This window comes from Alligator mississippiensis, chromosome 7 (genome assembly GCF_030867095.1).
Source record: "Alligator mississippiensis isolate rAllMis1 chromosome 7, rAllMis1, whole genome shotgun sequence".
In the NCBI taxonomy this organism is placed as follows: domain Eukaryota; kingdom Metazoa; phylum Chordata; order Crocodylia; family Alligatoridae; genus Alligator; species Alligator mississippiensis.
Genome location: NC_081830.1, coordinates 66,842,614 through 66,867,665, shown reverse-complemented (window position 1 = coordinate 66,867,665; position 25,052 = coordinate 66,842,614). Strand labels below are relative to the sequence as shown.

General features: G+C 45.6%; 2 protein-coding genes across 3 annotated transcripts in view; one reads left to right on the top strand and one right to left on the bottom strand.

The window, feature by feature from the left end:
- Positions 1–16,732, bottom strand: part of RSRC1 (arginine and serine rich coiled-coil 1) — a 323,306-nt gene extending 306,574 nt beyond the window's left edge. Inside the window, exons 1-3 of the mRNA XM_006276863.4 lie at positions 16,660–16,732; positions 4,474–4,669; positions 2,253–2,378 (exon numbers count right to left, since the gene is read on the bottom strand). Of these exons, the coding sequence (XP_006276925.1) occupies positions 2,253–2,378; positions 4,474–4,661 (314 nt within the window). The 5' untranslated portion in view covers positions 4,662–4,669; positions 16,660–16,732. The remainder of the gene's footprint in view (positions 1–2,252; positions 2,379–4,473; positions 4,670–16,659) is intronic.
- On the top strand, positions 16,040–24,008 carry SHOX2 (SHOX homeobox 2). 2 transcript variants are annotated; one of them, XM_019491801.2, is made up of 5 exons: positions 16,040–16,925; positions 18,726–18,934; positions 21,204–21,261; positions 21,558–21,646; positions 21,981–24,008. In XM_019491801.2, the coding sequence occupies exons 1-5, from the start codon at positions 16,646–16,648 to the stop codon at positions 22,236–22,238; spliced, it is 894 nt and encodes a 297-aa protein (XP_019347346.1). In that variant the 5' UTR covers positions 16,040–16,645; the 3' UTR covers positions 22,239–24,008. The 2 variants fall into 2 exon arrangements, with proteins under 2 accessions (XP_019347346.1, XP_006276924.1); XM_006276862.4 differs by having other exon boundaries at positions 21,945–24,008.
- Positions 24,009–25,052: the final 1,044 nt, after the last annotated feature.

Sequence of the window (25,052 nt, the reverse complement as noted above, 5' to 3'; positions counted from 1 at the left end):
CGGTGGTGTCTATCAGGTGCTTCTGCTAATGAAGTCCCTATTTCACAGCCTTGCAGATTGTTGTTTTGGTTTTTTTTTTACTCATTCCAATGAAATTATATTTGTTTTTGTTTCAATTTTAAACTGCATAATACAGCCCTAAACCCCTAGTACATTACTGAAGCTTCTAGTATATTTTTACCAGGAGAAAAATCTATTGTTTTATATATGATGACGCACTGCACCATTTTCATACCTCTTTTCAAAAAGATAGACCCACTCATGTCTGCCGAGTTACCGCAGATATACTTTCAGAACATATTTAGGGAAACTTTAATTAAGACTGGCTATTACCAAAAACAACTATTTACAACAATCAGATCTCAAAAAGCCTCAACATTCTCCACCACTGGTATCACTGAATCTTGGCAACGTTCATAGCAGAAAACTGCACACCCTACAAAACCTCTTTTCAAGAGGAACTTAGATGGGAGAAAAACAAACAGCAATTAGGTCTGTTTTATTACAAGTATGTAGAGACTTTACACACAAAAAAAAAAAAAATTAAAAAAAAAAATCAATATTTGCCTCACTCAGAAACAAAGTCATTCATCTGTGGTCGTGTAAGGTATTTTTCAGATAGTTACCAGTTAGTCCAACCTAAAGTCATTTAATACTGTATTGTCTTTTGAATCTGACTAGCCAAATATGCAATATGTACTTTACCTTCAAATCAAGCAGTTCCAAGAACATGATCCAAAGATAAAGTATATACTAGACCTAGTACTTTGATTTTTAGAAGGTAGAAAAAGTTTGAGATGATATATCTTTGTCTGATAATTAATAAGGCACCATCTAGTTTGGCAAACTCCATAAAAATATGGAAACTAGAGAAGCCTCCTCCAGATATGTTTACTAGGAACACAGTTTATATAAAGACATCATCACTAGTTTATAAACTAATTTCTTGGGATGGGAAGGGTAAAAACTGAATCAAAAGACCAGAAACTGGATTCTACAGTTGCATGAAAATCATTAGAGATCTAGGAAACAGGACTTATGAGGAAAGGCTGAAAGAACTGAGATTTGGAGTTTCCAGAGAAGACAGGGAGATCTAATAAGAGTCTTCAAATACCTGAAAGTAACTATCAGAAGAATGGTTACAGACCTCTGCAGCTACCTTGGTCTCAAACTGCAGCAAGGAAAATACAAGAGAAAAAGTTTTTCCTATTTCTAACCACTGGAACAGACTACCTACAGAGGTTGTGGAATCTCCATCCTTAGAAGTTTTTAAGGGCAGGTTTAACAAACACTTGTCTAGGATGGTTTAGACAAGGTCAATCCTGCCTTGAGCAGGGGCTTGGACCATATGACCTCCTGCAATCCCTTCCAGCCCTATTTTTTTTATTCTTTAAATATGACTCCATCTCTAAATAGACCCATTTCTAAGTAGGGCACTCCCAAATGAAAATAATCTCTTTAATTTGTATTTACAAATAAATAATCTTGATCTTTATTAACATTGATCTTAAGCTGTCATTATTTCCATCTTCAAGGTTTAGTTTCTTTTAATTGTTTTATACACTGCATTTCACAAGCTATCAGCATTCTAAGATAGCGGGATGGAGGCAGGGTGGGGTGGGGTGGGCTGCCCACTGCGGGCTCGGGCTCCCACCCTGCTGCCCTTACCTGGGACCTCTGCACCCTGATGGCTGCAACCCAGCGCTTGCAGGACACGACAGGGCCACGCAGGAAAGCTGCTTGCTGCAACAAGCTCTGCACTGCCCTGGCAACACGTCCCCTGTGCACAACCCCACACCAGCACTGTCCCTGATTGTAAAGGACTCTGGGGTCACTTGCTATTTCCACCTTTTAGGACTGCTTTAAATACTACTTTGAATTTTCTACATACTATTTTTTATAGTTCAACTATTATAGTTATTGGCTAACAAGTAGGTATTTAGCTATTGGCTAACACCTAGGTATTCATCCAAATATGCACGCATATTTTATAAAAAAAAAACTACATCTTCATCTGAAATCTAGAACAACGATTTACTTCTAAAACTTCCTATACGTTAATGAGCGACTAAAACATGCTTACAAATATTTACTAACACCCAAAGACAATGTGTCCCCAAAAAAACAAAAAAAAAAACCCATCAACAACAACAACAAAAACTTTGGGGGAAAGTGAAAAAAAAAATCAAATTAAAAAAACTGAAAACAAAGTAATTTGATTATCGTTTTTTCGTTGGGGGGGGAAATCATACCTTCTTGTTCTACTCTTTGATCTTGATCTCTGAGACCTGTAGGATTTGCCTCTGCCTCTTGATCGACTACGACTCCGTTTTCTTCTTGATCCATATGAAGAACTACTGCTAGATCGGTGTCTGCGTCTAAAAAAATACCAACATTAGCAGCTCTGTCCTAATTCTATTTTTAAAAAAGACAGTCTAAATCTATTAGTTTTTATTACAATGGCACCTATGAAATAAGGGTCATCATAAACAAGCACAGTATCAGAAAAGAGTTTCTATCTATTTCAAAAAACCCTCACAAGAAAGACACAGGTCACTTCATTCTGAAAATCTCTAAACAATTAAACAAGTGACTGTTACAGCCGGCAAAGCTATGCTTGAGTAACATTCAGATTGCTTTTGAGCATGCATTTTAGTTTCCTTCCATCTTGGTTCTTTGAAGAATGCTATGGTGAGTGTTTTGCAGTGTGAACTGAAGAGAGAACAAAGACAGGATTCTTCCCAACATCATTTGGGTATCTTGAGCCATCTTCAGAAAAGATGACTTCTTCTCATGTCTGTGAAGTGATAGATTATAGATAAGCTGACAGAAGACCTCCAAAGCATCGTCTTTGAGACAACCTGTCCATCCTAGAATCTTCTATAGCACCTATCACTCCTAAATCTAACTGTTGAGATAAACACAAGCTTATCCCATTGAAGACTTGGCAAATCAATACTAGAACACAGAATTAGATACAGAAGTAACATGAAGCCAATATAAGTTATAGAGTACTGGAACCACGCATTGTAAGTATGTCATCCTACTTAAAAAAAAAAAAAAATTAAAAAAATAGGTTGCCTCTGGTATGAGTAGTGCTGCAGTAGTCCGGACTGAAAGAAGGAACTGGTAAATTACAATGGCCAAGTCCTCCTCTGTAAGTGGGAAATGGATCCTTTTTGCTAATGGAAGATGAAGAGTAGTACTTCTGCTTTTGATTCTTAAGGGTCATATTAGATTCATTTCTGACCCTAACATGTAATTCTATCTTAACTGTCAAGGACAAATGTCCTAAACTGAGGGCAAGGCAGAAGTGCCTGCCAGAGTCTCAAAGCAAACACTTTGGTCTTTTCTGGATTCAATTTAAGTCAGCTGGTCTTCATCCAAACTCTAATCTCCCTCAAGCTCTGTTATCTGTGAGATAGCCGTGCCTGCACTGGGACAAAAGAGATTCATAAAGCTGCATGTCATCAGCATAGTGCTGGCATCGAAGCCCATTTCATCTCACTATGTCCCCTAAGGGTATTATGTAGATGCTAGGCAGGAGCAAAAAATAGAACTAGCCAACTTGCCCACCATTACTTGTGAGTGATTAAAAAGAAGAAACAAAATGAGGCTAGCCCCCCCCAAAAATCTATAGATTACTTCCACAAGATACAGGTAGATCAGCAGCACCTTAAGTTAGGTCAAATGCAGCTGAAAAAGTTGTTTATTCTCATTTTGTTTTCCCCTCCCTCCATCACTAAAATATCCTCTATCAATGCACCTTTGTTCCAAGTCCATCTAAAGTGATGAGATTATGGGATAGTCAAAATATCTGAAGACTCTGGATGCTGCTGGAGCGATTCAATGGTACTTTTTCCTCATCAGAAAGGACAGGCGGGACAAGAAACGAAGCAAAGGTTATCAAGCATATTGGCTTAGTGTCTGTCTCCTGAGGATGCAGACTAACATATTATAAGATTTCCTCCACACAACAACAAGAAAGTAAGAATGATAGTGAAAACAAGCTTGCATAGCTATCATTTTAGAAATCATTTCCATTAATATATATCTCTTTCTCCATTGCACTTTTGAATGGTTGGCTTTATTTTAGCAGCAGGTATAAACACAATAATACATGACTGGCTGGGTGAAGTTTCTTGTGCTGTTAATGTTAGTGCATAGTCTATTAGACCTCTAAAATGGGATTGCAAATTCACAGTTAAAAATCTGATGGAACGGGAGGAAATATGTTATTTTTAATATAAATTTTATTTTTAAAGCTGCATTCACACCAGTAATGTTTTAAACAAGTTATATAGTTTTCCTGTGATCCAAGACCCAAAGATAATCTTGGTAGGAAAGCCCAGAATAAGAGTTTATCATGCAACATGTGGCAAGTACTGAGAACATGCACTGTATTCAAATATTTTTAGCCCTGCTGCATAGGTGAAGCTGCATCATGTACAGATACATGTAACATGAACTTACCTTTTCTCATAAGAATGTGAACGGGCCTGGAGATCTCGAGACCGTGAATTCGACCTGGACTTCCTTCCCGATTTCTTACGGCTGTATGTTCTGCTGTCTGAGGAACTACTTGAAGATGAACGCCTACGGTGCTTCTTTTTTCTTCTGCTTCGATTCTCTTCTTCTGTGTCTGATGAGCGACGTCCCATTTTTACAGCTATTTAAAAAAAATTAAAACCATTCTAAAATATAACATTGTCATGTAGAGTTTGTAAAACATTAGATGCATACGTAAATGCCACTTTGTAAAAGTCAAAACACGAAGCATGGCGGGGGGGGGGAGGGGGGGGGGCGCGCGGGCGCTGACCTTTTATTTTAAATTCCTAGTCTGCTAATGGTTTTGTGTAACTTAGGACAACCTTAGACATATAGATTAACACATTAAAATGATAGTTTTAAAATCTGATATTTCAACTCATTTTAGCTGCTACAAACTTTGAAATAGCTCACAAGCAAGTTAATCACAGTCAAAATGTTCTGGTACAGCCACCTGCAACATCAACATTCTGTATTTTCTCCTTTTTATTCATGTTATGTCTTACTCGGATATTAGTACTTTTACGAATCACTGGAAGGGATGGCTTTTAGACATGTGCATAGGCATTTAAAATCTGAGACCTTATAAGAAGACCAGACATTGTCAGTACTACCATATCTTTAATTACGTTTATGTTTAAATTCCAATTTTGTAACGAGAACCATAGTAATGCAACTGCATTGTCCACACAATGCTAGTCATTCAGTCATACTTTTTATTGCTCAGTATTATTGCTTGTTGACCATGTGATTAAGTTACTTGTATGTTTATGGACATATAATTAGAAGCTAAGTAACAGAAGAAGAAAAAGTTTATCTGGAACTTCTAAGCTATAAAATAAGAAGATGGAACTTCTTCTACAGTAATGCTGATTTAGATGTTCAGTTTAAAAACCACACAACTTTAAATGGTTTAATTCCAAAATCAGAGCTATAAATATTAAACTTTAGATGTGCTTCTTGATCCCCAAGGTGTTTATGTGTATAAAGTTTCTGGTTTATGGATTGTGATAACAGGGCTGTAAAAAACTGCCATTCATTTAATTGCTGGAAAGACAATCACCTTTTCTTGGTTTGAAACTCATAAGAAATCAGTTTTATTGCTGTCACTTCATGATTAAAGAAACAGTATGCCTCTTGAATTTTTCAGGCTATAAAAGTGGATAATGTTTTAAATCCTTTTTTTGTTCCAGAGGCACCACCCCCACCCACCCAAGACGTTAAGATTCCCCCTCCCTTCAACTAATGGTGCTTAATAAAGAGGCCTTCTTCCCAAGAATAAGTTTAGATATAACCAGACAACTTAAAATTGCTAAGAACACTGAAACCCACAATTCTTCACTATTATTATGACTTGTGGAGGCAGCAGTATAGACAGGGTTGAGGCATTTTTATCAGTGGTGAAGAGTTACATTTCCTGACTTTCCTAGCATAGACTAGTCTTTTGAACTCTTTCTCTGACACCAGATCTTTACCCTTCCCCATTCTTTTCTTCACATAAACAGCAGAACTTAATCACAACTAAAGGGAACTTCTCAATTATGCTCATTTAGGTGCATCCACAAAAAGGTTTAGATGCCTGAAACAGAATTAAATATCAACCAAGTACAAGAGTAGGATGTACAAAACCCCTGAAATATCTAAAGGTCTAGGGAACTTAACTGTTAAAAATATAGGTGCCTGCAGACACATGAAGTTCTGTTTGTGCTCACACTCAAAGCTGCCATCATCTTGGCAGGACCAAGTGTCTCAGCAGCAATCCTCAGTCAGAACTCATAAGGTTAGCATCCCTAGGCTTCTTTACACATACTCTGGGTTGAGAGAGGAGGGGTGCTTTGGAGTGACTCCTGGAAACCACTCTAATTAAAGCACCCATGGCATTTCATGTATTCAGAGCCCTGCACTTCAAAATGCTGGCAGAGCACTTTAACTAAAACTTGTTAGATGAGCTTTGATTAAAGCACCCCGACTGCCATTTTCAAGCACAGGAATGCTGAATACACGTGATACAGAGGCTGCTGGAATGTACTAATTAGCAGGCATCAGAGCAGGCATCAGGCATGCGTATAGGTGCCCCCTGGATCTAAGTATCCTGCGGCGCCCAACTAGCAAGAGTGTTCAGAATACGCCCAAACGCTAACACCAAGTTCCATATGCATTAATTCAAGAACAACAGGAGAACATGATGTCTCTCCCCTTCTCATAATAGCTGAGTGCAGGGTTCTCAACCTTTTTAGCCCCAAGGCACTCAGACTCAAGTCATCCTTCAGAAACTGCCAGCTCTGTTCTTTCACTCCTTTTTTGACTTCAGAGCTCAAAAAAATGCAAACAAGTCAGAACGCTTTTGACACAATGGAGTCCTATTTGAAATCTCTGGCCAGATCCAGACACACACGTGCAGGCATGTGCATTTCCCCAGGGACAAACAAAAGCAGCACAATATGTGCTGCACACTCTGGTGTGCCACAAGTAGCCCCAGGTGGGGTAGGGGAGGGTAGGGCCAGTACCTGGGCTGGCCCCCAACAGCCTTACATGGGTTTCTAGGGGTCTCTTGGGGCTCCAGCAGTGATGATCCATCAGTAGGGAGCCTGGCCACCAGCCAGAGCATGGCTCCGGCCAGACAGGCTCCAGTTTCAGGTAGTGCACACTGCCACCACATACGCCACCCTGCTTTTTCTGCTGAGGGTTTTTTTGGTACCAGGATTTTGTGGTGTCAGAAAAAACCCGGCACTGAAAATTTGCAGCACAAGTAATGCCTGCATGTGTGTTGTGTGTAGCACCACAGATGGGTCTGCAGTGCCACATGGACTAGAGACAGGCATTCAAAAAGCCTGAATTGATTCAATCTTTGCAAGTTAGTCTAACCTGCCTAGGCTGAATCAGTTTGTAACTGTACAGATATCCCCTCTGGATTGAAAAGAATACAGGCATATGCCTGCAGTGGCTTAAGCTAGAAGCCGGGGGGGAGGGGGCGCTAGAGCAGCCCTCCCTTCCCTCCCACAGAGCTGAGCTGAGGTGGGGTATGGCCAGGCCCCAGCAAGACACTCTGATTAGAGAGGGTGAGCGAGGGAGCCGGCAGAGATTTACACAGCATTTAGTTACACAGCAGGGAGTTGCATAGCATTTATCAGCCCATCAGCAAGACAAAAGGCTCTCATTAGTTCAAGCTCTTCTTAAACAACTTTTTCCAAGAAAGGAAAAGGGACATTACCAACTACCTGTTGATTAGCTCCAAAAAGCCCTAAGAAACACTGTCCTGTCTACCTTTGTCCCATCTCCCACAGCATGGACGTAGCCAGCATGTGGCATGCTAGCTAATGCTGAGAGGTATCTGTGTTAGGCGGGGGGGGGGGGGGGGGGGGGGGGGGGGGTGGAGAAATCCCTGCTTGAGCAGGGCAGGGAGACCAGAAGGAAGCCAGGCAGACCCTGCTGTACCTGCAGTTCCTGCCAGAGTTACAGCCAGGGAGTGAGGGGGGGGAGGATTTTGCTGGGCTACAGCAGAAAGCAGAGCCCCACCCAGAGCTGCAAAGCATCTGGGATTCTGGGGGACTCAGGTTTATCTTAAACCAGCAAGAGGTCTGGGACAGACATTGCATAAATCAGTTTGACCCAAATCAGTTAAATCCATCCAGAAAGAGCACACACGAACTGCTGCAGCTTCCTGAGCCTGACGAAGGGTTTTTGAACCCGAAAGCTTGCTTAATAACTATTCTCCAACCATTTGGGTTGGTCTAATAAAAGATATCAAATTCACCCAAGGAACCTTGTCTGCCTTAAGTCCAATGCTACATTCAACCAGGTTTATCTTCACCTTCTTGAAGTGTCGCACCCAGAACTGGCCTCAGTATTCAGGCTGCAGCCTCACCAATGCAGAGCAGAGCATTTCCCACTGCCTACCTTTGACACACAACTAGCATGCTGAGCAGCACAACGATGAATCCCACTCCTAGGCACTCAGCTCTCCCACTGCACTACATGGGGCTCTTAAACACCTAACTCAGGGCCTTGGATTCCGTTTCTATAGCCAAGCACCTAAAATCTAGCCATTGTGATGCCAAGCATCACCACGCCCAGGTCCCTTTGTAGATCTACCTTAATCATCTGTGGCTTCAGGTCCTCAGCACTCTGCAGGACTGTATCTTCAGCCAACACAGTCTGAGCAACAAGATAAATCAAACTGGAGAACAAGGGAAAACTGAATCCAAAAAAAAAAAAATAATTTTGTAGATATGTTCATCACTGTATGTGTATTGTTAACATGAAATAGTTTTGCTCGTGCCATGAATGAGCGAAACCATTGTTCCACATTTTCAAAGGTTTACAACTTGACCAGATTTGAGCAGATTTTCAAGAGGACAGTTCAAGGACTTACCTGACCTGAAGGCCTTTTCCTGACAAATTTAAAAGTCCCAACTCCTAAGCATGGGGATGTTAGAGAAACTCAAATGAAAGGTCACCAGAATTATTCTAAAATAAGCCAGAATGTTCTCTCCCGGCCTGTTTCTTGGGAACTACTGTACAATTTTGGCAGAAGTTTTCAAGAATGTTCAGCCTGAAGCAGCAACAAGGCCCAGAAAATTTCAGATGAAATGGTTTATGTCTGGCAGAGTTCTGTTGCTTATAAAATAGGTTTTTATAGTGGGAAAGTTATTCTAGTTCTATCAGCCTTGACAATAACATTGCAAGTAGCCAAGTAACTTCATGTACCGCATAGAAGAATTCAAACAAGACTAGTGGTAAAAAACAAAACAAAAATAATATTTCTATAACATCTATTCAACAACCAAATGTAGGCAAATTTCAGCACAATAAGAAAATACATATTGAATAACCTGGCTTCACCTCATCTCATCTAAGTTTCTGGAGTTATTTTATTTAAGAGAATTACTCAATTTGAAACTAAACATACACGCATATTTTTGTACTATATTTAACAAATTACAGGTTAAGAACAACCTTAACAACGTAATATTCCACTGCAGAAGAACTAATTTTCTGGTAAAGAATCCTCCTGTGGATTAGTTTTCAGCATACTGTCTAATTAGACATCTTTAGCTACCTCAATCAAATGGATAGCAGCTATAACATTACAACAAAGTTCACGTCAGTTTGACATCAGGTCCCTATTACAAACAATGCTTGTCTACTGCTAGGAAACGTTGCTCATAACTAGTTTGCAGTGATCTCAAGTTTTGAGTAATTGCCAAGTATCTGCAGCATATGGCTCCTGATCCCTGTAAATAAGATCTTTCCAATATGATCATATTATCCAGATACTGACAGAAAAGGTGTCACATCCACTTCATTATCCCTTTTTCTTCCAGAGGCACTGGGCATGCCCTTTGGTAGGATAGAACACAGGATAACCACTTCCTGCCATAGTCATTCCTGATCAGCTCTGGATCTTGGAAAACCAGAGCAAAGCAGAAGTAATTTTCCTTTTCTGAAGGCCACTAAAGTTACTTTCACTGCATGGGAGGATTTTATTTTAAAAGAAAATCAGAAATGAACATCACAGAACGAGTCCAATAGAGAAAAATAAGAAAGGCAGCAATCTGGATTGTAGTTGCCATCCACTGACTGTCTAATGGCCTGTGTAAACATGTTCATGGTCTCAGTCTATTTTCAAAATTACTATTACACAAAACTCTACAACACAAATACCAAGAAAGCCATTCATAAATATCAACATCAGCAAAAAGGCCCAGGATAAGCCAGATATTCAACTACTTTCTCAACCTGAAATGTGACTCACTATAACAAGAATTCACAGGCACTGGCCATGATGCATTATTACTCTGTTACATCAGAATACTTCACTTGGAAAATGGCATCTAACTGGCATCCTTCACAAGCACTGAATTAATCTTAAATATTAAGAAATTGCTTACCTTAAGTGAACATTTCAAAGGAACAATATGAATTACTACTACTACTACTGTTGTTGCTACTTCTCCCACTGAAAGAGTTCATCTTAAAATTTTAAAGCACTTTACAAAGAAGGTTGGAATCATTATTCCCATCATACATATGGGAAAAGTGAGGGACACAAACCTAACCAAACCTGCCCAGGGGTGTCAACCTCAAATGCATTTGTGGACCAGATCCAGACTACGTAACCTCTCATGGGCCAGACAACCCACTTCTGGGTCCAGCCTGTTGGGGCTTCTTGCTACTGCTGCAGCTGCCAGAGCTGCTCAGTGCCAGCATCCAAGAAGTTTAATGTTGCCACCACTCAACCACTGACACCATGTGGCTACCACATGGGATTTAAAGTTACTGCCTGCTGCTGATTTGCATGCCAAACAGCAACCAAAAACCAGAAATGTGAGTCCCCACAAAAATTAGTCGGTACAGTGCATAGCTGTCTTACAGCACCTGCTAGAATTTATGCAGAAATATTAATAACTTTGCTACATAAAGCTAACAGGAACCACTACTAATTTCTTTCCTTTGCTATTCTGAATAACAAAACAAAATGCCAAATGCTTTACATTGGTTTAAAGGTTACAAATCCATTTTAAAGTAATTTGAAAGAAAACCACACTGAGAGTTTAGACAGAGGTCAGCAGTACCATAACTTCTTGGCTATGGGTTTATATGGATTAGGGCGAGCTTGGACAGATTTATATTTCTAATTATTAAAAGTTGTGTGTTTTATACTATTTGTTTAGCCAACCATTTTTAAAGCCCATCTTGAAGTTGAAGTTTGAATAAACAAATAGAAGCTCCTAAGCTTGCTGAGTTTTCCATGTCTCTTCTCTCTCTCCCAAGTTCACATAACAGAAACAGCTAAAAGCAAAGCAAGAAAGTGTAACTTAGCTTCTGGAGTTTGTTTTGGCATCAACTGGAACAAAAAACACACAAAATCCTGCACTTACCAGGTAAACAAAACAAAAACATATTTTAAACCACTGTTTTAAAATGCAATTATTTATGATTCTATCTATATCCCAGATTACTACGTAGGAACCACATCTCACAGAAAAGAAACTTTTTCATCACTTAAGGCTAATTAGTGCTATATCTAAAAGTTTACCCCACACACACAGAGGACAAACTTTTTTGGCACAAAAAATAGCTAAAAACAATCTAGGCTTGTATCAGTGTGGGGCTTAATTGCTATGTGAGAAAGAGTTTTCACTGAAATGTAATCTTTATTTTACATGCTTTGCTTCAAAGGAGTGGGAAAACACACCAAGGTATTCTTCTATAATACTGGTCTGAACCAAAGATATTTCATTTTTATTTATCAGTTCAAACATATCTGCCCTCTTACCCACTCTATGGCTAGTGTTCCCTTATTTTTTCCAGAAAGTTATTTTTTAATAACTTGATTAGAAGTCACAGGCAAACTATTCTTAAATGTAAATAGTGGCTCACGTGTGACAAATATAGTCTATATAAAAATTAAGTTCAGTCCTTTAGATCCAAACGTCAGCAAAGAGTTGGCAGAAGTAGAACAGAGGATGTATTACTGTGTGTACACATGTACAAGTGCATACAGGCAGGACTATATAAGGATCTTAACATATTGGGAGAAACTCACATATGCCCAATATTTAAACTGGCACGTCTCTCTTACATAGGTTTTTCATTAAATCCATGTACACTTAGTTTCCAAGCTTTTACCCAGGTTTTTCATCCGTAAAACCTTGGAAAATAAGCCAATGCATGCAGCCAGCTCACCTCAGGTGCTCACCTGCAGAAAGTTGCACAGACGCCCCGAAATCCCCATGGATCAAGCCAGATAAGGGTCTTCGGGCAAACCCGATATCTTTTATTAGACCAACTCAAATAATTGGAAAATTTCTTCTTTGCTATCTTTCAAGTACAGACACGTTTGTGCCCAAAAGCTGACTAGGAAGAATTTTTCCCCACTATAAGTTGGTCTAATAAAAAATATCAGATTTACCCAAAGAACCTCGTCAGCCCGGGGCCTGAGACCAACGCGGCTACAACCCACACCCCTGAAACATGGATCAAGACACATGCAACGGGCAGAAGTTCCCACACCAGATACCGATACACGACCCTGCCACATAACCGGGGGAGGAAAAAAAACTCTAGAGCTGCAGAAGGCAAACTCCTGACGGTGTCGCCCCCGGCGCCAGGCTCCGGCGGTTTCCAGTGACAAACCCACCGACACCTGACAGGACAGGACAGGAGGGAAGGTGTCTGCTGCGCAACCTTCCCGCATTGGCTTCCCAAAGCCCAGCCCCGGGGGGCCGTAGTCTGAGTCCCTGAGTGCCTGGGGAGAGCAGAGAGGCGGGGGCCGGGGCGGTGTCCTGGTTTCCGCGGGCGGTGAGGGGGAGCCCGGGGCCTGCGGAGAGCGCCGGGACCTGCCCGAGACCCACTGCGGGGAGGCGCGCGCGTGGGACCACACGCACACGCAGGTGTGAGCACACACAGGAGCACATACCTGCCCGGGCGCGCACGCAGGCAGACACGCACACGCACGTGCACCCGCGGGCGGGGCTGGGGGGCCCTGGCGGCGCGTGGAGGAGCAGGCCGCGAGTGCCGGGAGCGCCCGGGAGACCCCCCCGGCCCGTTACCTGCGTGCGGCGCCGGCACAGGCCGCTCCGGGGCCGCCGCGGCCCGGGTTTGAGCTCAGCGCCTTCCTGGTGCCGCAGCCAGGCAGAGCCAAGCTATCCCGGAGCTCATCCACCCGGCCAGGCAGAGAGCGGCGCTCAGGAGCGCCGAAGGCATCGATCGCCGCGTCTACATGTCTCTCCGCGGAGGCTGGCCCGGATCGTCCTAATTGTCATCACACAAACAAAATATTAATTAATGGATGCGCCCTGGGCCCGCGTGAGGGTTCTTTTTTTTTCCAATCCAGCCACGAGTGGTAAAATTAATGTCCCTTCTTTAGCCAAAAATGCTGGAATAAATCACAGGGCTCTGTCTCTATAGGGTACACTATGATTAAAATTGCAATGATTTATTTGCAAATTGCTTTAAAACGCTGCGTTTCTCCTTCCCCTGGAGGTGATGGGCTGCTGAGGGTGGGTGCAAATTAGTTTCTCGGTTAAAGGCACTATTTCGGCTGGGGAGGAGGAGAGGGGACTGTTGGAAGGAGGATGGGGGGGAAGAGAATAAAATTTATAGTTTTTCATTTAAGCCAAAAGTAATTAAAGAGGCTCAATATTTCCTGGAATTCATACTACATCGACATTTTTTTTCCCCTGGCAGAAAAATCCATTTCCCCTCTTTGCTGCAAAGACAAAGCACCTGAGGTGCTGGAGGAGAGTGGCCGGTTTGCTTTGGTTTGGGTCGCTTCTGGGTGGGGGGTGAGAGGCAGAGGGGCTAAGTCCCAAACCTGTCTGCTTTACACGATCTGCAATTATTCGCAGGCAGCTGAGATAAAATAAAACAGTTCACTCGGTAGGTCCTACTAAAAAAGATGCTCGTGTCTCTTCCAGTTTATGAGGGGAAGGGGAAGGGGGGGGGACTTGCTTTCCATTATTCTCTATTTCATATTTACTTGGATTTTTCCCCTTTTTCGCACTTTAAAACTTCCTGGCATTAGCCACTTGCAGACTCGAGTTGTATTAGGACAAGCACCTTGCTTCTTTTTCATTATATTCTCCCACATGACAATGCTTAACGCGCTGAGTACCCTTATTTAGGCAGGAAAGGGGAAGTCAACCTTTCTACACTAATAGATATCGTCTTCATTTTTTAAAAATCTAAATATTTGCATAGGAGTTTAATATTTCCTTGGCTTGATTATCATACTAACCTAAATAACAACTCGCGATTCCGGGTTCAGAGAGGGTTTTAAATAACCTTCCGAAGCAGACATTCAGGAACCTGCTCCACATTCTCATTTACCCAAATTATTTACAAAACAGATCGTTGTCTGTTGTAAACCGAGAGCTGACCTCTACGTTGGGAGACTGCTAGGTATTCAAAATTATTAATTTTCTTCCGTTTTATACATGTGGGTTGTTAGTCAAGTTGGAGTGTCGGGAATTGGGAAGAAAAACTGTGGAAGTAAAAGAAATATGTTCCCACGAAGAAGGCTTAAAGTGACTTATCTTAAAGGCGTTATTTTTTTTGGACTCCCTGTGTCATATTAACGTTTTTGTAGTCCAGAATAATTGTAAATTCATCTAACTAGATCAGTGATCACAATCTGCCCATATCTTTTAAAAGTTGATAGAACTGCTGAGGTTTCCGTTGTTCTCTAGAAGTCCACTACTTTGCAGTATCAAAACTGTCAGCTCGAATAGACAAAGCTGGAAATAGCCTCATTGCAATAGGCGAAATGATGGCTTGATTTGTTTTGTCTTCAAACTGCTAAAACGGAGTGCAAGTACAGTGCTGCCTATTGTGTCCAAAACACGCATAATTGGATCTGAAGAAACGGTAATTAAATTCTAAATACTGTACCTGTTATAGTAAATAAACACTCTTTTATGTAAAGTCGTCTTTCCAGAGGTCAAATGAAAAATCAATACATAAGCAAGAGTTAAACAATTTTGAATAATTTATTAGAATTCTACCAAAGGTGTAAAATAGCTGAATCTTAAATAGCCTGTCAATAAAAAAACTACCTTAATGGGATTTCAACAACAAAAGGAAGGCAATATTAGCAAGAAATACTGTAATCCAGTCTAATCTGATGCCTCAATTTGCCACGTTAGAAAATGTTAATGACACGATTATATTTGTCATCCTCAACTACGTCTTTATTTTACTTAGTGTTTTTGTGCCACTATTTCAGGAAGAACTTTCCCACCTTTCCAGCCACTTAATCAACGTGTTAATGTTTACACGGAATCATTAAACGTCCTATCACTTGCAAATTTCCGATTGCATTACTCGCATCACAATTAAATATTTACACTGGAACACGATATTTCCTCCTGTATTATGGAAGAATTCTCTTCAAAACCAAGAGCAGCAAAATGCAGTAGCAGAAGAGCTTCCCCCAAATGGGCAATTTTAGTGTTTGCTTGAACGCTGAGACCAAAAAAAAAAAATGTATAAAAGTCACTGTACGCAGAGGATGCTTTCCCTATTGACCCCGTGGGGTAAACAAAACGCATCTGAACTGCAACCAAATTTAGACCAGAGGCAGCCGATTCCTGATAGGAAAGTAACTAATTGTGTTCCTGGGGAGGGGGGAGGGGGAAGGGGAAGAGATTGTGCAAGGAAACAATAATAATCTAATGTCAAGATGCTGTGAACAGCATGGGGAGAGATTACTTCGTGAGTGGAAGTACATCGAGCATCGCCAGGTTCCAGCTGCACAAGCACACTTTTAAATGTGGCACGTCAGTAAACATCTGCTCGGGAAATGTCTCGACAAAGCAAGCTCAGAGTCATACAATAATGTAACCTTCAAAATTAACACGCCGCTCGCTCGCTGTCCCTGCATCCCTCGCTCTCATTCTCCCCTGCACACAGTAACCGACCAAAGCAGCCCTGGTCTGCGGGAAGAGCCGGGTCTTCCCTCGGACGCTGTTACCTGCAGGACTAGGACTGGCTGCTGGGTAAATAAGACATTTGTAGGAAGCGCTCCCCGTTCCTTGTTCTCTCTCCGAGCAGACTTGTCATTTTTCATTTTGGCCACTCCCCTGCAGATCCTGCCCATCTCCCCTGTGTTTAACTAACTCAGGACACTAGCGCAAGATCCACGCCTAATTAAATTAATTAGGGATTCTTGTCAATCCTGGATTAATGGCCGAGAGCAACCCCTGGCCACAATGATCTGAAACCTGGAGGACTAGTGATCTCTCTGTCTGTCTCTGTCGGCTCGGCGGTGCGGGGCTGCTGCGGGAGAAGGGGGTTCATTCAGAGTTCCAAGGGGAGGTAATTTGCTGAGAACAAGGGGCAGGCTTTGCAAAGTATAAATAGTGCGACTTCAATAGCAACATCGCGATCAGATCTGAACTCTTAGCGGGAAGAATTGTCAAAGATCTTCACATTCAACAAGATCGCTCCGGCTGGGAAGCCATCAGCTCCCATTTCACTCCGGCCCCGTTGCGGCGCGCCCCCTCCCCTCCTCCTCGCCCCATTGATGTGTTATTACTGGGGGCTTTGGAACAGCAAGAGGAAAAAAGCAGGGCAAGGCGCCTGAGCTGCGGCGATGGAAGAACTTACAGCTTTTGTCTCCAAGTCGTTTGATCAGAAAGTGAAAGAGAAGAAGGAGCTGATCACGTACAGGGAGGTTCTGGAGAGTGGCCCTGTCAGAGCAGGCAAGGAGTCGGGCGGCTCCGCCGAGCCGGGCCGGGAAGACGTGAGCAGCCCGGCGGTCCGGGCGGGAGGCGGCGGCGGAGGAGGAGGCGGAGCGCGGTCCCCAGGCAGGGAGCTGGACATGGGCGCCGCCGACAGAGCCAGGGACACGGGCACTCCCAAACTCAGCGAGGGTAAAGGCACCCGCCGGGCACCGCGGTCCCCTCCCTCCCTGCCGGTGGCTGGGGCCGAGGGCTGGGGCGGCGGGAGGCGGCTGCTCAGGCACGGGGGAAAGTTCCCGGAGCAGCAGCGGCGCCGGCTGCAGCCCTGGCGGCGGGAGCAGAGCCGGGCCGGCCGGGCGCACAGTGCCTCTCCCCGGCTCCGCTGCCCCGGGAACTTCCCCGGGCCCCGCCGGCTCCTCGCGCTGCTCCGGCCGGGCTGCAGCACCTGGCGGCCACGTGCCAGCCTGGCACTGGCGGCGGAGGGGCAGGAGCGCCCGGGGGCGCTGCCAGGGAAGCCCGACGGGGTCTCGGGGCCGGGCCGGGCAGCCGCTGAGCAGGGAACAAAAGCCGCGTGCAGCGTTTGCGGCTGCAGCCCCCGGACGGGGAAAAGTTTGACAGGGCGCGGCGCTGCCTCCCCGCCGGAGAGCGGCAGGGCGAGGGGCGTCCGACGCCGCCTGTGATCCGCGCTCGAGGCGGGCGAGCGCGGCGCGGCGCGGCGCGGAGCGGATCGGGCGGCGAGCGGGGCACAGGCGGGCCCTTGCCCGCCTGGCAGCGCTGCGGCCCGGACTGACCTGCCTGTCCGCGAGCCCCGGCTGCCGGAGAGCGCCGGGCAGGGAAGGCGTTTGCTTATTCAAAGGGCGCTGGAGATTGCTGCTCCATTTGAACGCTTGCCTGGGGGCGGGGGGAGGATGTGATAGCCGCGGAGCGGGTATTTCCGAGCTGCTGCTGTTCAGAGAAGTCTTTCTGCCTGGATCCCAGCTCCAGCCGACCCCTCTTCCGGAACTGATTTGCTAAGCAAATGCTGGGAGCGAGCAGCGAGGTAGCGAGAGCTGCGAGCTCACTAAGCAAATCCTGCCCTGCAGATGCGCAAATCAAATCCCCGGCCGGAGCCCTGGAGCCGGGAGCAGCAGCAGGCGGCAAGTGGCAGGGAGGTAGAGCAATAACATCGTGCAGCGGTGCCTGCGGCTCTCCGGGAGGGCCCGCTTGCCACCTAATTAAATCATACAAATAAAAGCACTGAAAGCCCCCCCTCCCCCCCAGCGACCCGGGGCTGTCCACTGAAAAAGGCTCCAGCAGGCTTTATTAAGCACGAGAGCACCAAAGGCACGAAGCGCCCCGGATGCCGCCTGGACCCGCGTCCACCTGTTGCTGGGATGTGCAAGGGGTTGGATCGGCCAGAGCTCGCGGCCCCCTGACTTCCCTTCTGGGTTTCAGCCCGTAATGACAGGTCGTGGCGGGAGGCTGCGCTGGGCAGCCCCGAGGAGAGGATGGAGGAGGCTCCTTCTCAGCCTCCAGCCCCGCGGGAGCCCGGCAGCTGAGGGCAGACAGCGCCCGGGGCCCCGGCGGCCTTATTGGGCCTTGGAGAGAAAAGCCAAAGATGTGCTCGAGTGATGCTGAGGGCGCAGGAATTAGGCTAGAAATCGCTGGCGCAGCTTCGAGCAGCCGCAGGGTCAAGGCCGGGCTCTGAACGCGTGTGGCTGATGCGAAGGGAGGCTCGCTGTGGTCTCTTTCTGCCAGGGGAACCTGGCACGGGCCAGCACAGCTGACAGGGGGGCGAGAGCTTCCCCAACAGCCCTTTCGGGATGGGAGGAAACCTCGGGTGAAAACGTGGTTGGCGATCATCAGTGTGGAGACGTGACCTTTAGCTTTGCCATTGATCCCCCCCTCCCTCTCCCCCAGCCCAGGCACCTTCTCGTCCTAAAAGCTGCCCTGGCCAAGTCCCAGGGCCAGGTTGCTTGGTTGGTTAGTTTGATTGCTGCGTTTCCTGCTTAGTCTCCCCAGAGCTGAAGGATCGCAAGGAGGATGCGAAAGCCATGGAAGACGAAGGGCAGACTAAAATCAAACAGCGGAGAAGCCGGACCAATTTTACTCTGGAGCAGCTGAACGAGCTGGAGAGGCTGTTCGATGAGACCCACTACCCGGACGCCTTCATGCGAGAGGAGCTGAGCCAGAGGCTGGGCTTGTCCGAGGCCAGAGTGCAGGTAGGGCACCGATTACTGCTGCAACGTGTGTGTGTGCCTGCGTCTGCCACACAGGGTGACAAGATGTTCAACCCCAAATTCTGTCAGCCCCTCCTGGATTGCGTCCCTGATCTTATTTTTTTAACACACATTCTCAGCCCTGGGCCGATTTGCACCCAGCATCTCTCTAACCAGTTTAATCGTGGTTGAACTCCCTTCCCTGCATGCCAGCCGTTTATAAGCATGTTAAATAACGCTTCTGCTTTGACTGACTGTAAGAATTACAGCGGATATTTTGTGCCTGTGAACTGTTAGTCCTACAGTCTGCTCCTGGCTCCGGGCTTCCCAGGCGGATGTACCAATTACGTTTATAGATGTACTGACTATAAACTAAATTAGTAACTGCTAAGTGCAGATATTTACAGTCAGGGTTTTTACCGGTGGTTCTTAAATCTTTGGGGAAGCAGCAGAGTGGCTGCAAAAGTACACGAGCTGGCTCTGTTCGGGTTTATTAAAAATAACATCTCTAATGGGAAAAAGTGATTTAAAACGTTCTTTTGACTGAGAAACCCAAATTCTCCCCACCCCCTTTAATTACCTCGACGTTTAATTCCAGTCTGCTCTCCCAAGGTTTAGCAAATCAGCTCGTCTGCTCTTTCCCATTACTTACCTCTTTCATAGTAGTGGAGGAGGTTTGCCCAGATAGACAGGAGGGTTACTTTTCAAATGGGAACAAATGTAACTGTTCCAGTGTATTTCCGTTCTAATAATAAAATAAGAGAAAATGATGGTCATTATTTGTTTGAACACATGGAGTAGTTTTAGGCCCCAAACATCTGCAGCTGTTCGAAAGTATTGCTGTAACAGATCCTCCCTCTCCATCTTTGTGCTTGCAGGCCACCATCTGCACCAAACTATGCGCACAATTCTTATGGGGTTTCCCTGCATCTTGTAATAGGATAAGGACATAAACAGAGCAGTCACGTTGAACCAAAAAGTAATAATAAGCAGCTTTTGTCATCACAGCCTCACAAAAAGAGCATTCCCTTTTACTCTGCTGTGCTTTTCTGTTTTTTCCTTTGAGACAGCCACCTATTTATGCTGAACAAATCTTGAAGGAAGGGAAAAAAATCCCACAATAAGTTGCTCAGCTCCAACTTCTCTATGAAACATATAAAGATGCTTCCTTCTGATGGCTGTTTGCTTCACAAAGAATACCACTGCAGCACATGATCCGCACTCCTATTATGCCAAATCGCAGGGTGCATAATAACTTTTAGAGATTTACATAGATTAAACCCGTTTCCTTTAAATCATTCCGGAAAACGCTTGGCAATAATATTTTACTTTGCATCTACACTAATCTGTAAATTATGGACTGTAGGTTTGAAATGCAAGGCTGGGAATGAGTGAGAGCGTTGGGCAGAGTTTCCTCGAGCAAAGTAAAGACAGAGTGGGGGGAATCCGTATTAATATGTGTCTCTCAAAGTAGGACTTTAAAAAAAAAGCAATTGTTTTGTGGAAAGAGTGCTTGGTAAATGTGGCTTCAGATATGCAATGTAGCGGTCTCCCTTGACAGGCTGAAATGTTTCAAACACTGCCTCTCTTCCTCTCTCTCTTTTTTAAGAAAGTAAAACTTTACTCTGGAAATTTTGTTCCAACAGTTCAGTTTCCAATATTAAAAGTACGGTCCTGTCTAACGTGCAGCCTTTTCTAGAGAAGCAAATTAGATTATCATAATAATGAGACAATTATTCCGCTTCTGTGTTACACTCCACTGCACTGAGGAACAGAGAAATTCTAAACTTCTTTGTAGTGAAGCTTTTATGACAGTAATTACCCCCCAAAAGTGAGTCATTAAAAGCTTTGGTGTTTAGTTTTTTCTTGAAGATAAAGCTAATTAATATTACAGGGTATTAATGAGCACATTCTTCTCAGGTCTTACAGTGCAAACATCTAAACCCATTATCACAAGTTAGTATTAGATATCAGGGAGCGATTTAAGTCTTTGGGGACTCGAATGTGAAAGATGAAACCAGGGCTAAGAGAAATGTATCAAGGACCAGCCGGCACCGGCTGCAAATGTTGATTTTCTATATATTTACTATTTCAGCTCCTTCTTCCAGTCTCTCCACTGATACATGTGGGCTGCCCAGCACAAATCAACCGGCCTAGTTGCAGTGATGGCTATTGTGTATCGCACACAACTGTGCTTTATTTTGGGGGAGGGGTGTATTTTTTGTATCGTAGTAGCTCATACATCTGTGGATGTATTTCTTGTTTCTTTCAGGTTTGGTTTCAAAACAGAAGAGCGAAGTGCAGAAAACAAGAGAATCAACTTCATAAAGGTAGGTCCGTGTCAGAGAAGAGGAGGAGGTTAGAGAGACGTGTCGGGGTGCGGATCCCCCCGGTCGAGGAGCAGCTATGGGCCGGGATAGGACGCATGTCCTCACATGAAAGCGGCGTGGGAGGAGGAAGTGGGTGGGGGGTTGAAAGACAACCGTGAACACACCTGACCTACGGGTGATCAGTGGCATCAAACTCGGCTGCAAGTGGGAGCAGGGAAGCGGGAAATGTCCGCGTGCGGGCCTGGAGCATGCTCCCCGCACTGCCACTGATGCCTGCCTGTCGCTGCTGCTTGCAGGGGTGCTCATCGGCGCCGCCAGCCAGTTCGAGGCGTGCCGGGTCGCTCCGTACGTCAACGTGGGCGCGCTGAGGATGCCCTTCCAGCAGGCAAGTACCAGCGCCCGCCGCCAGGACCGAGCGCCCCGGGGTTGGGAAGGGCACCGCGGAGGCCTTGCGCGCGCAGAGCGGCGCTGCCCGGGCCCGGCTTGCGCGCGCAGCACCCGGGAGCCCCCAGCTCGGCCGGGGGGAGGGGGAGCCAGGCGCCCCTGGGCACCGCGCCTGCAGGAAGCCGCGCGGGTGGAGGCCGCCCACGCAGCCCCCAGCCCCGGGAGACCCGCTCGCTTTGCAGGGGGAGCTGCCCCCGGGCCGTGTTAATGCTCTGTTTCTGTTCTCGTTACACCTTTAGGATAGTCATTGCAACGTGACGCCCTTGTCCTTTCAGGTTCAGGCCCAGCTGCAGCTGGACAGCGCCGTGGCCCACGCGCATCACCACCTGCACCCGCACCTGGCCGCCCACGCGCCCTACATGATGTTCCCCGCGCCGCCCTTCGGCCTGCCCCTGGCCACGCTGGCCGCCGAGTCCGCCTCGGCCGCCTCGGTGGTGGCTGCGGCGGCGGCGGCCAAGACCACCAGCAAGAACTCCAGCATCGCCGACCTCAGACTGAAAGCCAAAAAGCACGCGGCTGCTTTGGGGCTGTGACTCCTCCTCCGCCTCCCCCTCCCTTCCTCCTCCTCCTCCTCCTCCTCCTCCTCCGCGATCACCTCCTGGGGACCCTGCAACTCGCACCATCCGGAGGATCACAACACAAAAACAGCCCGGCAAACAAGCGAAAGGCTAATGACTCCATGGGCAGAGTCCTACTCACGAGCCGGCGAGCTTTGACTTAATGCGAAACACACGCGGAGCCAGGCTGCCGAGAGCAGAGACGTTAAAACAAAACACACACAGGCGCGCGCACACAGACACGCGGGGGGACGCGGCCCAGCTGCCCAGCACAGGGGCAAGGCAAGCCGAACAAAACCCCGCGTACATAAAGGACAGGAACAAAACCACGGTGAGGTGCTTTATACCTTCAGAAAGAGGAAGAGAAATAAACCTTATTCCAGGACATGGAGATGAGGGGGAGACAAATAAATTAAAAAAAAAGAAGCAACTTTTAAAGGGTTTGGGTTTTTTTTTTCTAATGGAGAAAAAGAGAGAGACGAGGAACTGAAGGAAGATATATACTTATTTAAAGAATTAGATGAAATAGAAACGCAGCTGGGAAGTTCACAGGTTTTGAAACTGACCTTTTTCTGCGAAGTTCACTTTAATACAAGAAATTTGATAAGAGAGGCGGGCCTCCTTTCACGTTGCATCAGATACTTGAGTTTAACAACCACGTCTGGAAATGGCGACAAGAAAAGAAGAAGAACAAGAAAAAAGAAAATAAAAAGACAATGATTTCTCTGCGAATTTCTAACGGGAAAACTGTCCGGGATACTTCTTCCAGCAGAATTCCGGGTTGCATGTATTTGTATTTCATTGATGGCGTCCCTTTGATTCACTTGCACTTCACCCTCATCTTTAGTAGAAAAACAAAAACAAACCAATGTGGCTGTTTTATTTTTCTTTTAATTTTGGAGGGAAAAAGAGAGAGAGAGAGAAAGAAAGAGAGAGAGGGATCAAGCACTACCTTTCCACTCTTCAATCTTTGTTGGCCCTTTGCCGTCCCATCCCTGAAATAGAAGGGAGCAGAAAGCATGAGACTAGAGGAGTTACTTCTTTCTCTTTTGCTGGCTCTCTGATGTTCTCAGGACAAACCTTGTATTTAATTCCAAAACCACCACCTTCTATAATGGCAAATTCCAATCATAAGTACTAGGTACATGTAAAATATGTTGATAAACACGAACAAAGTTTATTTTGGCTATAACTTGTGAATTGATAGTTGACTGTCAGACATTTACATTTTATCTCATAAAGGTGTATCTATTCACGTAATCTTGTGATTTCTTTTAATTTGAAAGACAGATAGCTATTTAATCGGGGGTATCTTGAAGGGGGTGATTTCTATCCCAGTTTGCCATCAGACCCTCATGACTTTTAATGCTCTTTTGCCAAGAAAGAGGGAAAGCTCTTCTAAGTGAACGTTGTTATGGACGGGCTTTGTAACTATTTGTTCTCCATGAAAACAAAATTATTTATATTTACCATATTTTTTCTAGTGTATTTTAAGTTATTTAAAGAAAAAAAACTCGAAAAAATGCTGTTATTTCATTACATTTGCTGTTGGTTCGATATATTTTGTTTCACTCAGGTTTGCTTCACCTTTCTTAATCGATTTTAAAGTCACAAATTTTAATAAGTGCCAAGTTACAAAATATAAGACACTTTGCGATCTATTGAATGAAAAAGGTAAACGTTTTAACTGACGGGTGCCCGTCACTTGCTGGTACTGTTCATATTAAATCATCAGTGACATTCTTCCTTTCTGTGTTCATACCTTTTGTAGAGCCTGCATGTTTCTTTCTGCTGCTTATAAAATGCAAAGGTGAGCTCTTCTGCCCAGTACAATGGTGAAAGATGGTTCAACCCTATGTATCTTTTGTTACCACTTCTAAATTAGTTTTGGAGAAGCTCAGCTTCATCAACCTGGTGCTTCGTTTGAATCTGGCTTATATATAGAAAGCGCTGAAAATCAGATAGCGATTTTGTCTACAAATTCTGTGAAGCTGCCTCAGGTTGAGGAAAGTGCAGCAAGTCCAAACCTTTTCCAATTAAGACGCACTGAAAATTTGCCCTTTGGGGCAACACATCTTGTTTTTGTAGCCAGGGTCTTCCAGGGGAGGGCTGCTTGGGCAGTTTCTTAGCAGCCCCCTGAAGCTGTTGGCAGGACACGCCGTGCAGGCCGGGGGGCAGCGGGGCCGGAGCTCTCCAGTGGCCGGGCGCAGACGCCGGACGTGGCAGCGCAGGTTTAGTCAATGGGGGTGACCGGGATAATAATTCAATTAACGAGTTCAGACGCCCCGTTGCTTCCAGCGCCAAGGGAGCTGTTGGGAGCGGTGGCAGTAGAGGCAGCCAGCTCCGCGGACAAGACAGTCCCACCTGCAACCCACCAATATAAGCCAAATGATCAAAAAAAAAAAAAAAAAAAAAGGAAAAAGAAAAAGAGAGCCTGGTGCATGCAGCGGTTTCCCATGGCTAAACAAAGCAGCCCCACGCGACTACCAGATTCCCCGGAGCGGATCGCCGCTCCCTGGAGGCAGTGGCAGAGGCAGGCTCGGGGAGGCGCAGGACGGCTGCAGCTCCTCGGCTCCCCAGGGAGCAGCCGGCGCTGTCCCGGCAAGCGCTCCACAGCCCCTTGGGGCGGCAGGGGGCGAGTGGCCGTCACCCTCGTGCCAAGGTCCTGGGCTCGGGGCCGGGGGTTCAGCTCCGGGGGGCGCTTCCCCCTGCCGCAGGAAACCCGGGCCGAGGGGGCCCCCAGCAATGCACGCCCGGAGCCCTCCGCGCCCCGGCTGCAGGCCTCCTGCC